Source organism: Opisthocomus hoazin, chromosome 1, assembly GCF_030867145.1.
Source record: "Opisthocomus hoazin isolate bOpiHoa1 chromosome 1, bOpiHoa1.hap1, whole genome shotgun sequence".
NCBI classification, from domain to species: Eukaryota; Metazoa; Chordata; class Aves; order Opisthocomiformes; family Opisthocomidae; genus Opisthocomus; species Opisthocomus hoazin.
Window position 1 is genome coordinate 123,930,219 of NC_134414.1, and position 14,955 is coordinate 123,945,173.

Genomic DNA, 14,955 nt, shown 5'->3' on the forward strand with positions numbered 1-14,955 from the left:
CAGGGCTGCTTCATGTAATGTACGGAAGAAAGAAGGAACGTGAAATACATTTCTTTAAAACTAGGGAATTTAAATGTTCTCAAAAGTGATCTGTACAAAATAGCTGCCAATTCCAACTGTTTGCATCCAGTGTTTTGCGCTCTCTCAAATCCTGTCTCTCCTAGTACCCCCCTCCCCAGTCTAACTATTGCAGGAACCAAGCAGTTGTACTCAATTTCTCCATCTTGTTGTACCTCGCATTTGAGCTTGCGATCCTTGCCCCACCACTCCGGTGTGTTGGCTTGTCACCTCTAACTGCCTGCTGTCCAGATGCAGAGTATGCCTCTCCTCCTTCTGTGAGTTTTTCCCAAATATCTCAATTTTCTGAGCCTTGCTGGGTCCGTTATGGTCTTTTTTTGTACAAATAGTAACGATCTTCAGTGGGACTAGGAGAGTGGGACTTCTTTTTGAAGAAAATTGTATTTTCTAGTTTTGAATAAATGTAAAAGTGCCTTTCTGTAACTCTTTTTAATCTTGCTGGAACTATAAAATAAGATATAAGCAGAAATTGAATTAATTTTAGACTAGATGCTAGATTTAGGCAGTCATGTTGTGTGTTGACTTCAGCTATGAGCTAAGCTGAACACATCAAGCATGTCCGTTTGATGACGGCCTCCTCTTTCCCCTTCCCCTCACTGCTGTTGGGTTCAGTACTGTCCTCTGTGCTGAGGAGATGCATGTAAGCCCTGCCTGGCAGCAACAGCAGCATGGCTTACCTCCACACCAGGTGTTGAGGCAAGATAGCTGCGACCCCCTCCCTGCCCTTCCCCTGCAGCCAGCCTGCTCTTGGACATGGGTTAGGAAGAAAAGGCAAAATATTTTCTTTGACAAAGGCAGAGAGGGGACGTTGCAGGAAGAGGGAAATAAGTTTCCCCTTTTCAGATTCTTCTAATGAACGGCCAACAATTTCTGCATGGTCTCACTTCCATGAGATGCTAAAGCTGGCCCAGAAGCTGAAGCAGCAAGGACGCAGTGACAGCACAGCTGCAGTGGCAGCTCGATGGCAGCTAATTTCCACTGCTTCGCTCTCTGCCCGAGCTGCCAGGCTGCTCCTCATAACCAGCCTCGCTGACAATCTGCTTGCAGATCTCTGTGTTTTGGGGTCTGCAGCATCAAAGTACCATTAGGTTGTCAGTCTGTAAGTCGGCAACAGATCTACAGATGAATGGACCACAGGCTTCATGGGTCCGTAGGCAATGACACCGAGGAAATAACGTGCTGCAGGCAGCACTGTGCTTAGCTCTGCCTGTCACCTTCAGTTTTAGCTCTTTAATTTCCTGTGGCTGCAAAAGATGTTGAATGGCTCTGCTATCGTTTAAAGACTCTGCCTTATACTATGTGGTTTTATGGAATGGAGAGTTTAAATTTTTTTATATCCTTCCTTAGGATCTTGATCTCTGCTGCTCCTTGACTAAAGTATTTTGAAACTTTTCTAGATTAAAAATACTAAGTTTTATTAAGATTTTTTTTTTAATATTCAAGGGGCTTTGAGGACCTGAAGCAAATCACTTGCATTCTTCTAACCAAATATATGTTGGGAGCCATTGTGTTTTACTTCTAAAATTCACTACTAAAGAAATAGGAATTGAGTTGGGCCTGTCATATTTGATTGTACTGGGCATATGCATGTAGCAATTTAGATGAGATGTGTTTGCATTTCTTCTCCTTCTCCTTACTGTCTGCTAATCAGTCCAATGGGTTATGTAAGATGCAGAAAGTGGAATGTTACAGATGTTGTGAAATGAAAGCCAGTGGCCAGAACACTGGATGGCCCTTTTCAAGTGTTTTGAAGTCACACACATACACTAGAAAGGATAAATGGATTTTTGAATATCCCTTGATTTTCTCTGGAATTTTTACATGAATAACAACTACTCTGTCTTCCCAAAAACAACAACAAAAAAAGGTGTTTTGACACTGAGCCAGCCACGCTGGAGAGGATTCATAAGCTTTTACTTCAGTATGACTATTGTTGCACCGTGACCTATACTATCCATTAGAACTTGAATTCTCCTAGCTGCGTCATGGTAGAAATCATCCCTTTGTCTTGTGTAAGATCTTAGAAAAACAAGGCTATTCCAGTGTAATGAAAATGCATTATTTTCAGTGATGACAAAGCCAATAATAACACCTTTACCTAACCCTTTTATATACTTGGGAGGGTTTGCTGAGACTTACAGCCTTTACTTGATTAGCTGTGTTCTGGGCAGGAGAAGATGAAAGTGAGAAATTGCCTTGTAAAAACACATGGAAACACATATGCCTTGGAGCAAATTTATGGCAAAGAGGATTTTCAAAGTGTAAACAAAAGTGTGAATCATTGCCAATGGGTGTTCAGCTTCATGACTGCTTTTTACTTTAATTTGCATAGCTGCACTTTCAGGCTGACTCTGAGTGACTAGGTACAATCTTTCTAAACCCTGTATTTTCCTCCTGTAGATAAGGCTTCATATCAGAACATTTCTGATCTAGTATTTAATAAGGAAAAATATTTAACAGTAGTGATATAGTTGCCTACCTCACTCTTGCAGTAGTAGTAATATTTGTATTAATATATATTTTTCTACCAGTTTTATACAGGTTGGAACTAAGATCCCGCAGGATCAGAGAATTGACACAGAAAGGGTAGAAACTCTACAGACACTGAGCAGTGGATGTTTGTCCAACGCTTTCAACTACAAATACGATAAAAAATTCAAAAGTAAGCATATTCATTTAATGCTGCAGGACATAAAGTACCTTTTCAAAGAGCTTTCCTTACAAAATGCTGAAAACCCTACAGACTGCAGAAAGCAGATGGATCAATAGTTGACCCTGTCTCTCTGTTGCACTGAATCGTGGGTTGCTGGACTCTATCATTTACACCATCCTTTCCTCTATTGCTGAACACCTCGATCTGCAGCCTGAAAAGCAGAGGTAGAAGAAGCCTTGTGAAAAGCAGAAAAGAGAGAAATAGTTTTTCAATGAAACAATCAGAATTAGTTTATTTTTTCCACAAATCGTAATCTTAGAGCCCGGAGTTTCTTGCCTCTTACTCAGTTTTCTCTTGATGCAGTGGGATGAGATTCACATGACGCAAACGGAAGCAACCTGTTCCAGCGCCTCACCACCCTCATGGTGAAGAATTTCTTCCTAATATCTAACTACCTTATGCAGATTAAGAATATTTTAGTGAGTGATGGTACACAAGGGGCATCTGCTCAGAAACGGTGTTCCTGGCTACAGAGACCCAGTCTGAAGTGTCAGTGTTCATAATGGCCCGCAGCAGGGAGCTTCACAGCATTGTTACTCAGCCCCAGGATAAATACCTGCTTGCACTTGCCTTAAAGGTGTGCTGCCACCATCTTTTACTATCATTCTTGGCGCATTGTTTTGTTCTTTATGATTGCTGGTGTTGGCGATCATAAGTAAAATGTTTGAATTTGTTAACTGCAAGAGATCCCAATTTCTCTGAATCCTTGTAATTCACATTGCATGTTGGGGGTCACAGGCTCCACTCCAGATGCTAATTTGTGGCTTCAGACTGAAACACGTCCCCTGGTGCAGAGCCTGACCCAGATGGAGTGTCCTACTGTCACATGGCCCCTGCCAGGTTATGCAAGGTGACACACCATCTGCACTGGCATCTGTGACCTGATGCAGGTGGCATCACTCTGTCACACATGTTAAGAAGGTCTCCTTACAGGCCAAGCCCTTCGCTTTTAATCTGATCACTTCAGCACAATGCATTCCTAGAGACTCAGCAGCTGCCTTCATCTGTCACCAATATTAGCGTGAGTGTCAAGATACACATGGTGGAAATAAACATCACAGATGTGCTGATGTGGAAATAATTTGGGGACCAATGTAGTAGGCACTTTGCCCCCAAACTTCAAAAGTTGTCACGTGCAGAAATTCAGGATGGCTTGAAAAAAAATTATTTTAAGTAGCAGATGTGGGATACTGTTTTGCTTGCCTTCTACTTTCTAAGTCTTGAGTGGTCACATTTAAAAGCCTTTCCAATAACAAAAGTGAACAAAGTTTTGTTTTATAGGGAATGTTGATCTGCCAAGTATTACATTACAGCCTGTTCTAAATGCAGTTTTCAGGAAAATGCCATAAAAAGGAAGGGGATAAACTTGCTAGGTATAGTTGTTGGGGTCAGTCCATAGTGTGTAGACTTGCAGAATATGAAGAGAAAGAAAAAATTTTATTCCTGGGAAATGCAGAGATACTCTGGCAGCCTGAGATGGCAGGAGCATGATTAATACTGTGTGGATGGGGGAATGTACGTGCAAACTGTGGCTGAGACATTTCCAGAAGTATGAGCTAACTCAGACTCGACCTTGAATCGTAGTCAAAATTAGGTTAATTTTTAGGGATGCTGGATTTATGCCTCTTTCTGAATAAACACTGAGTTGATTAAAACCTGTAGCAGAGCATTGGGTTTCACATGCTCAGGGACTTGGCATCTAAGACTTGCTACAGAATTCTCTCCAATATTCCTGAGGTGGATTTTTTTTCGGTCTGTAACAAAGGAGGTTCGCTCAGCAGATGGAGGGCAATGTGCAGCTGTTGTCAATGCACACCATTGTGTCACTCTCTTGTAACTCACTCCCAAAGAGTGTGACCCTCCCACAGCAGGAGGTATCGCTCCATCCCAGCGCAGGCAGACTCTCAAACACGCCCAGGCTTCCAGAGTTACAGTCGGCAGCCTCAGTCAACACCCCACAACTCCCAGCCCTGTAGACTTCTCCGAACACAACACATCTATGTGCACTGATGGATTATTGGGTATGTGGGTGCCTCCCACCAAAGGCAATAGTAAGGGATTTTATTCATAACTGGTTTTAAAAAAATCATACTGAAAAGACATGTGATGGCATTTCCGTTTGCGTCATGTGAATCTCATGAAGCTGTGGTTGCCCCCTCCCTGGCAGTGTTCAAGGTCAGGTTGGATGGGGCTTTGAGCAACCTGGTCTAGTGGAAGATGTCCCTGCTTGTGGCAGGAGGGTTGGAACTAGCTGATCTTTAAGGTCCCTTCCATGACTCTATGATTAGGCTATTACCAATACTAAACTATTCGTGGAGAGGTGTGCTCATTTCTTACTAATGAATGTCTTCACCTTTTCCTGGTGTTCTGATTTCCCATCAGTCTGACTAAAGCCCATCTGTTCACCTACAGCTTTTTGTCATGCTTTATGAAGTCACTACCTTTATTTCAATTCTAAACGATTTCTAGTGGTCTCTTCTACTGTATCATATACCAAGGACTATTAAAGGAATTAAGATTAACTCATAGTCACTACAGCCTATCTTACTCTTGTGCTAAGCGGCTGGAAATCAGTCTCTGCAAGGGACGTTGGGGAAGTTGCTCTGGACAACCTGTGGCAGAAGCATCCGCTGAAGCCGCCAGAACACGGACTTGTACACTGGGCTCCTCTTGGCCAAACGAGGACATCCGACCAGTCTCACAACTGCTTTTAGCTTTTTTTCCCCGGTTGCTGTCCCCTTCTGTTTTCATCAGCTTCTACCGTCTGAAAATTGCCAGCTCGGACTGGGAAGTGTAAGGCTCCTGTCTCACACCGCCCTCCGGCCGAGGCCTCTCTCCCTCGGGTCTGCTGAAGAGCCGCCCTCTCCCCCCTGCAGGCTCTCCCTCTGCTCCCCCTGCCACCGCCGGAGGCCATTTTCTCTCCTCCCCCACCCCCCCCCGCAGCCCTTCTCGCCCCCCACAACCTTCCCCACCGGCGCCGCGGGAGGGAACGACGGGGGAGGGGGCGGGAGGGGCTGCCCAGCCGCCGGGCCCCAGCCCCCTCCCCAGCGCCCGCCGCCCTCACCGCCTCACGCCGACCCGCACCGGTGGGCGCGGAGGAGGGGCGCGCGCCGATGGCGCGGCTGGCGCTGCCACCTGGCGGCCGTTCGCCGTTACTTCCCCCCCCCCCCCCCCCCCCCCCCGCCAAGGGTACTCCAGAATGAGGAAAATATTTGCGAAATAGTGACCAACTTCGGGTTTTTTCCTCTCAAAAAAACAGAAGGGAGAGAAGGAGACTTGGCCTCTCCCGGGTGCGACGCCCGCGGGGCTGTGTGCGGAGGCAGAGCTGGCAGCGGCCGCTACCTGTCGCCGCAGATTTCCCTGCATGCCCGCCAGCCATCTCCTCCCGCTCTCTTCGTGCCCGTCTTCACACCTTTCCCGCATTTTATACGTACGCATTTTGTGGGCGACAGGGCCAGCGTCTATCTTGATGCCCGTCCGTGTGCGTATCTGTCAAAGCATCACACGCAAACCATCACCTGTGCGCCGGCAGCCTGCGGAAACTGCCGCCCATCTCGGGGCGTCCTGATACAGCGATGAAATGACGCATCTTTGTGCCTGCCCTGGCTTTGAAACCTGATGCCCCGCTCTTTCTTACGGTGGGTGTCTGTCTGTCTGTCCGTATGCGACAAGGCGGACGCTCGGTGCTCTTAGGGAAACCATGTCCACACATGCCGGTACCCCCCATAGCTTTTCCCGCGCTTCAAGGCGATTAGCAGCTCAACATTTCTGCGTTGAAGGCGTCGCAGCAGGGGGGATCTTGCAGTGAAGGTGCTCCATTTCATCTGTGATCTCAGCTAGGCTTTATGTATCTTTTACAGGTAGAACACGGCATAGCCAGGATAGCTGTACTGTAGCTCACAGCCCAAATATTTGTGTGGAATTACCTTTACGTTATCAGTGAAACAATGAACAGGAGAGCTAGAGTTTGGGCAAGGTCTCCGAAACCAGATTTGATTTAATGCGCATTCCTGTTAGCTTCAGTTGTCAGTCCCAGGAAGGTGACAGACCTGCTGAATGCCTGTGTCACCCTGTCTCTCAGCAGACACCGCGGGACACTTGGACAGGCAGGGTGGCCTCTCGTCTTTTCAGTGCTATCAGCAGTGTCACCGTTCTTGTCATCTTCTCTTGTGGGACAGCTGGCTTGAGGGTCTAGTGACTGGGAGGGTGACTTGCCAGCACATGGGTATTTTCAGCAGAAAGAATCAAGCTTTTTCTCCTCCCACTTTCATCCTGGTTATTTCAGCCTTGATTGAAGGATTTTTGTTGAAGTTATGAGAAGGAACCGTTCTTGCTGGTAACAAACATTTTTCTCACGTCGAACAAATTTCAAATCAACCTTCACTGCTGCTGTCCATTACTCAGCTTATGTCTCCTTCAAGATTTTGTCAGAAGAGTGTGTGAAAGAGAAATTGAAGAGACTCAGCAGTAGCATTACCTGTAAATTCTCCAGGGAAATATTTGTGTTGTACACTTAGGTGCTTCATCTTGGAGTTAATGTTTCTGCAACACACCAACATGAATTTATTTTTAACAGTTGCTTATTTTAAAATATTGCTTATTCCCTCAATTTCTCTATATCTCCGTCTCAGTCCTTTGCCCATTCTGTCTTGCAAGGTATTCAAATATGTAGAAAAGAACCCCCTTTTCATTCATTGACAGGAAATATGAACTATTCAAGTAGTTATTGATTCTTATTGATTTATTGAATACATTCTTTTGGCAGCCACCAGGAAAACAGAAGCTGTAAAACCTTAGAAGACTCAAATATGGGTACCCCCTAGAAAGTCTCAAGTGTCTAAAACTTGAGTATAAATTTACTTAAGAACATAATTCGGGTAGTTAAAATTGGCTTCCCAGTTTGAAACGAGCACCTGCTCTGTGATGTTAACATATGTTTCTCTGGAAGTCATCAATGGGAAAGAAAAGCCTGGAAAACAGCCGCACTGAATTGCGCCTGATGGCTTCTGAAGCTGTCTTATGACCAATAGAGATCAGATTTTAATCAATAAATCTGTCTCTGTTTTGACTGTAAAATGAAAAAAGTTCGCAATGCCAAAGCTGAAAGGCACATTTTCCCCACTGTTCAACAGTTTTTTCCTTCTCACGTTCATTGGTGACAGAAAAGGAGTTCTGTAGAGATGCAATACATTTCATAAATTAGTTCCCATTGGAGATATTGTTGACTCCTGGACAACAAACTGGGCATGTTCTGATATCCCCTGTGTAGAAAATGCTTAATAAACATCAGTGTGGCAGCAAGAAAAGAGTAAACACAATTGCTGAATTGTTTTGTTTCAGTCTGTAGAGGGAAATGAGCCAAAAGAACTTCAGATAGCAGCTAGGATCTAACTGGTAAGCGCTGCTGAGAAACACTGGTATTTGCCAGACAGGCAAGAAAGAAAGAAAATAAAAATCTAAGGCAGTGTATATTGCTTTTCGGATTGAAGCACACTGTTCAGGCCGTACAGATGGCAAACTAGCTTACTTCTTGGGGATACACCATGCTGTTGCAAACCCTCATTTTCTGTGAATTGCTCTGGCTTCTGGGTCATCCTCTTGATCTTCCCTCACTTGTGAATGACGCTACAAGATATTTAGAGAAATATATCCTACAGACATAAAGAAGCAAGCCCTAGAAACCGCTCCTGAGGAGAAGGACATAAATGCAGGAGCAGGGTAGCTGTATCCCATGCCTGTGATCAACAAGAGGTGGCGGAAAGGCAAAGTTTTCTGCCACTGAGTTTATGAGAACTGTAAATCTAGGAAAAATGTGGCTGCTTTTTTCTCCAGAGAAGACACAGATCATTCCTTAGCTAGAGGCAGTAAAACTGATTATTTTACTTTCAGAATTGCTGGTGTACAAGCTAAGTAAAGGCATTTAGGGATGGAATCAATTCAGTGATTGTTCCGTCCTGGGCAGAATGATGAACGGGAAAGAATCCCCAGTTTTGAGGCTCTGGAAATAAGGAATGCAGGGAATCACGGAAGTGTGTGCTTTTCCCTTGTTGTTCATGTCACTTTTTCAAACCAAATGTCTGATTGCACAAAAGTGTGCAGCCACCAGAGTTCTAGAACAAACAGAAGCCTGAATTTTATAAACTGAAGGAAAAGAAGAAAAGACCCCTGTGCCAAACAGGGTCATCTGTTCAAGTCTTATATTAAAAGGCTGTATTATGTAGGAAAATATGCCTTCCTTAGGTGTATTATGGTCTTTTCAGGATCCCCCATGACAATTTTAAAACATTTCTTTGGATAAATAGGCAATGGATGAAGACAGTAAGAAACTGGACATGCTTCAGGAATGGGATTTAGTCTCCAGTCTTAAGCCATTTTAGTGCCACGTCTCCAGGCCACCAGCTGCTGCTCCTGAAAGCTGCAAACCTTCTACAGGTCCCATGTCCTGTTTGTGAACGGGTGTCTCAGACACCTGAGGAGACCCCATAGAGCACAACAACCATGTTCAGGCAACAGCTAGCTGTCTTTCACTTTTTAATGAACTACACTTTGTCTTAATAAGACATAGCAAATGAATGTTCTCTAATGAGAAGAACAAATGTTCTCTAAGGAGAAGAAAGGGCAGACTACTAAAGTTACATTTGATTTCTAGGATTTTGATCTTTTGTCAGCATGTCTTGCAGACTTGGATGTGTATGGTTTTCAGAGTACTGATTTTAAGATATGTTGATGACTCAGCTGCTGATGAAGCCAACTGGAAGCCAAATATTTTCTATGTCTCATACTGGCTTCTGAGTTCATGTTATTTCCCACTTGGGCTTTATAGTTTAGATTCCAAATCTGAGCTTTAGCTTTACTACTGATGGGAATGTTTGAGGGGTTGGAATAGTGGTATAACTTCAGATCTGTGGCTGGAGGAGCTTTTCAGAACAAAGAAGTTCTTAGGAAAATGTGCTCAAGACTGTGTGTTCAACATGCTAAAGCAGCTGTGAGGTGAGCCAGACTTCACACGGCATCCATCAGAACCAAGACCAAACTCCTGGGTTCAGTCTGGATGCAGGCAATATGTCTGTGCAGGCTGTACCTGGTGACTCTGTGCATCTGTGGTTTCTTTGCCTTCTCAGTAGGCTTTGCCTAGTGTCAGGACTACTCCTTCTGATGATATGAGAATTCCACAGACAGTGAGATGTTAAGAAAAATGTAAGAAACAGTAAGTCCTGTACCAATTAATTTCACAGGAAATTTGCACTCAGACTGCAAAAATTTTACATCCCATAAAAGGAAAACAATCAGGATTTTCTTTTTACAGTAAAACTAAACATTCGTCAGAAAATATTATGTGCTCACTTCAGTATTATTGCTATTTTTCATATTGCCTAGCAGGAATGAAGGGTACTGTTTCAAGGTTAGCTTAAGCCAGTCTAGCCGTGTGTCACCACAGAGAAGGGGCAGGTCCTCCCTCCCACCCTGCTGCCCATTCCTTTAACAACTGGCTGAACAGTTGGTGATGGTGAAGAAAGGGTAGCAAGTACCAGCACACTGCAGGGATGAAGGGGAGGATAGGGTTTCAGCAGCAACCCGATAGTTCTGTTTAAGCTGGTTGTAAAACCCCAGGGTGAGTCCATCTCAGTAGGCACCATGCAAAAATCTTGCAGCTGGTGGTTTTTGCTGGCTTTTGAATTCTTTTCTCTTTTAGTACTTTGCAGTCCTAACATTCCCAGTTTGTTACCTCAGACTATTTGGGGCAGTGATGAGTGCTCACTTGCCACCCCTTACTAAGAGACTTGATAAAGAGCAGGACCATAAGAGCTGGGTCCCAGTGCATGTGTTAGGTAAAGCACTTCATCTGTTCTGAGATCTGCAGACTGGAATCATAATGCTCAATCTCTGCTTTCCTCTCACTTCATATTGCAGGGGGGTTGGACTAGATGACCCACAGAGGTCCCTTCCAACCCCGAACATTCTCTGATTCTGTGATTCTGTGAACATTGAGCATTTTTTGGAAATCCTTCATAGAGCAGTCCTTTCAACACCACACAGCGGTAAAGTTCTTGCTACAGCCAGGAATAATAAAACAGTGGGGTGCTGATAGCTGAATGAAAACAACATCTAATTGCCTCTTTCTGTTTTAAAGACTCCCCTCCTGGCTGATGCGCCTTCTGGAGGGAGGGACATCCATATGCAGTTTGGCCAGGAGCACACCGGTCATTCTGCAAAGCTGGCTGGTTTGTCTTTGCCATATCCCTGGAGCAGGGGTTCTAAGCACTTGCTTTTCTAACTAGGAAACGAATACACAGAGCAATTTTTACTTATTTATTTTTAATGGACTCTTCTGAATTCCTTGAGGTCAGCACATATTTATGCATTAGCATGATGTGATCTAACCTCAGATCCCCTGCAGCACTGTTGGTGGATAACCTCAGCCGCTGGAACATCCCCTCCTTCCCCATTCTATCGCCTGCTTAGTGAGGATAACAGCTATCAGTTTCAGACAAGGACGATGTTAACATCTAAAATATGGCTTTCCCAAAAGTCTCTGGAAACAATGTGGATCATTACTATTAGCAGAGAAGACAGTATATACGTGTTGTTATTCCTTTACAGTTGAGGAAAATGGCTGGAAATGAGTTAACACTGATGAATGTGCGGATAGCTGAACATGCAGAAATATTCACCCCACAGCCTGCAGTGTAGATAGCTTTTTATCTGATTTGCTGCTGTTGCTGCTACTGTTAGCTCTGTGCTTGAGTACAGAATGAGGAGGATCCAAAGGTTCTTGGATCTCTTCTTACATGTAACTTAATCAGGTGTGCTCATACTTTGATATATGTAGACTGGATGAGACCAGATAACTTCATCAGACTGGCTCAGGAAGAAGTATTATCTCTACCTGGAATAAATTTTCATTAGAGTTATTGTTTATTTTCTCTTTTCCACCCAAATGATAGTGCAAATTAATGGAACCTGCTAAAGACCTTACTGACTACAGCTTGTGTGTACCTTCTCCAGAAACTTCACCCTGGGAATACACCAGACCTGCTGGAAGCACTATCTGACTCTCCCTGCGTCAGGCTGCAAATGATCTTCCATAAATTTGCTGAATAGGAAAGGATTAAACTATGAACAATGTAGAATGAGATGGGTAATAGGGTTGAAAGCCTTTGATCTAGGCCACTAAATTCAGTCAAAAACTGCTAAAGTTTTCTGCATGGTTTGGAAGGGATTTTTTTGTTCTTTTTCTCTTGAAGTCACAGGCAGATAGCTGTTCAGCTCCAAATGGAAAAAACAGTGGAAATTAACTGTCCTTTGGTAAATTCCTCCTGGAAGTCATTTGCATCTGAGAATTATTTCTTAGCCCAAATCAGTTAGATGGGAATCTCAGGGAACTTCTGTTGAGGCAGGTGTCCCCAGCACAGAATTATTATCCCAATATGCTTGGGTCTTGACAGTCTCAGCAGACACAATGGTGTGGTTTCTTTAATTCCTCTCTTTGTGTTACTTAGGAAGAAGCCTACTGCTGAGAGACCTGAATTTCTTCTACATCTGTGAGATAGGGGTTGGGTATTTCTGTTTTCCTAATGTTCAATCTCAGATCTCTAATTTTCTAGGTAAAGAAAAATAACGACTAAATTTCCTGATGGCTTGAAAAGGATAAATTTGACTGTGTCAGCTAAGCAGGTGTGCCCAGTATTGCCCAGTTGTAAGCCCACAAGAAATCTTATCACCTTTCACAGGACAAGCAGGCATGCTCATGTTATTGCTTAAGCAGCATTTTGTTAATAAAATGTTTTGCAATTCAATCTGCTATTGAACAGGCAGGGCAGGCTAAATGAAATAAAAATAAAATCAGGGGTTGTGGAAGGTTACTAGATCTTAGACACGCACAAACCTCGTAAATTTAGGGTAAATTAAATAGATATCTGCAGAGCTTGGAAAAAGAAAAAAATAAAATAAAATGGTTTTTTATATTTCCAAATATTATTGGGGAATATTGAAGCAAGACTTCATTTTTAGTTTGGACTTGTTCCATGATACTGTGCTGTCCAAAAGTAGTTCTGTATCTACAGACAAAGTGCTCGCTACTGAACACAGAAACAGAAATTATGTTAATGGTTAGGAAGACAATACAATATCACCAGTTAATGAAAGAGCTTGATCTGTACAGAAAATTATTTTGAGCAGATACACACATATATAGAAAGCAAGATTAATTTAGAGACCTTTGTCATTAAAGCAGATTTTTGTATGGTTTTGTGTGGGATTTAAGGGGGATTAAATGTTTGACATCACTTTGCCTGCACAGTCTATGTTGAAGAGTTTACTGAGCGGGTGATGGAGAATTCAAATATGCGCCTATGCTGAAAAAGTAGAAGCAATGGATCAGACTGCAACCTGGCCAAAAAAACTGTTATATCTACAACAGTTCTAAAAGCAAGGTGCTTCTGGTTTGACAGCAGATGCCGCAGGGATGTAGAGCTGAAGGGATTTTTACAATTTGCCAAAATATGAGGGGAACTCGGTGAGGACATCAGAACTGGGATGCCCCTGTCTTCTGTCTTTAGTGATGCCTTGCTTCACATGCTTCCTTTGTATGCTATGCTGTTTCTAAACAGTAAAAACACCAAAAATAAGAAGTCAGCAAGGTGGATTGGCTGATCAGGTGCATTTCTCTTTTGGAAGAGATGGTCCTGGTCATGAAACTTCTGCTCCTCATCTGCCTGTGGCCGACAGCAGTGCTACACAGCTCTCAAAGTCAGCATCACCATCTTCGTCATCGGCAACAATTCTCATTCTTAAGAAAGCATAGCAGGTAAGCAATATACCCTCTCTGTCTGTGTTCATCTGATAAACTTTACACTGTCAGCAACCTTTCAATGCACCCTTTTTTTCACTGTCCTGTTTGGACAGTTTCTGAATTTGTAGTGTGCATAGCATTGATAGGGTGTTCCCAAAACAGAAGTGGTGAACTATTGATTAGTTTTTCATAACCAGACATTGCATATTGTAATTTCATGAATGCTTCATGTATGTGCAGGTATGTATACACTGACACCCACACACAGCTCTTGTAACTTCTGATACCAGACTACTATGGTGATGTATCAAGTATCCTTGTCCTCTCACTCGCATTACAAGAAGCAGAAATGCCTTCCAAAGTTCTCTGCCAATGTTATAAAGTGACTCCCATTACCTAAGCAGCAGATTAGCTACACTATCAAGATACAGAAGATATGTTTATGGCACTACATGAGGCAAATTGTACCTTATTTGTAGTGATGACACAGTGTGTTCCCTTTCTGGAATATGCTTATGCTTTTAGACATTGAAGATTGTGTCTGTTCTAGGTCCTTCCGATCAAGTAGCTGGTTTAAAATGAATAAGGACACAAAGATTTTTATATGTACATTTCTGTGCAAATTGTTAGTGCTTTTTCCCACCAACGCAATTTCACATCTGCCATGTGAGGCCTCTGAATGTGTTTCCAGATTAATCTAATAGTGTGTAAACAGACCAACGACTGCCAGTGATTGTGCAAGCAAAATCTCTCTTTGCTGGGAGGTAGGAGAAATTGTAATAAGTAGCTCCATTTAAATAAGGAGAAGGGATACAACAGTTACATTTTTCAATGTGCTTGACCCCCTATTGAAATGGGCAGGGGAGCTCATAGTTTATTCAGACAATATCACATGTTGAGGAAAAGTAACACAAGTGGACTCCTCTGATGTGTTTAAGACATTCTTTCAAGTTACGTGCTTTGTAGCAGACATACACCTGTTTACCTTCTGTGTCACTTCTTACTATACAGCAATGACGTATCTCTGAAACCCTACAGGTCTTGATACAATCAAGCAATGTAAGGCAATAAAGCAAATCCCAGTGACACTGTGGTGGTGCCTGGAGATTTTCTGTCACTCAGTACTTCTGGATTTCAATTCAAGGTTGTAGGTTCAAGTTTGGTCTAAGCTAAAATCTCATGAAAAGAGTGGCTACTCAGCAGACTGTTTCAAACTCACTGGCACTTTTGGAGTGAGTGCTAGTGCATGATTATTTGTAATAACAAAACGAAATAAACAGAACTAGCCCTAATATCAATAAAGGGTCTAATCTATTGCTTTGCTAGTCTCAGGAAGCTGTTAAGAATCAAGCAGAAGCAGAATAAAATATCT

The 14,955-nt window shown here is 43.1% G+C and overlaps 1 protein-coding gene across 1 annotated transcript in view; it reads left to right on the forward strand.

Annotated features, from left to right (window-relative positions):
• Positions 1-241: 241 nt before the first annotated feature.
• Positions 242-14,955, forward strand: part of GABRR3 (gamma-aminobutyric acid type A receptor subunit rho3) — a 45,679-nt gene continuing 30,965 nt past the window's right edge. Inside the window, exons 1-3 of the mRNA XM_009943268.2 lie at positions 242-335; positions 2,610-2,740; positions 13,469-13,598. Of these exons, the coding sequence (XP_009941570.2) occupies positions 310-335; positions 2,610-2,740; positions 13,469-13,598 (287 nt within the window). The 5' untranslated portion in view covers positions 242-309. The remainder of the gene's footprint in view (positions 336-2,609; positions 2,741-13,468; positions 13,599-14,955) is intronic.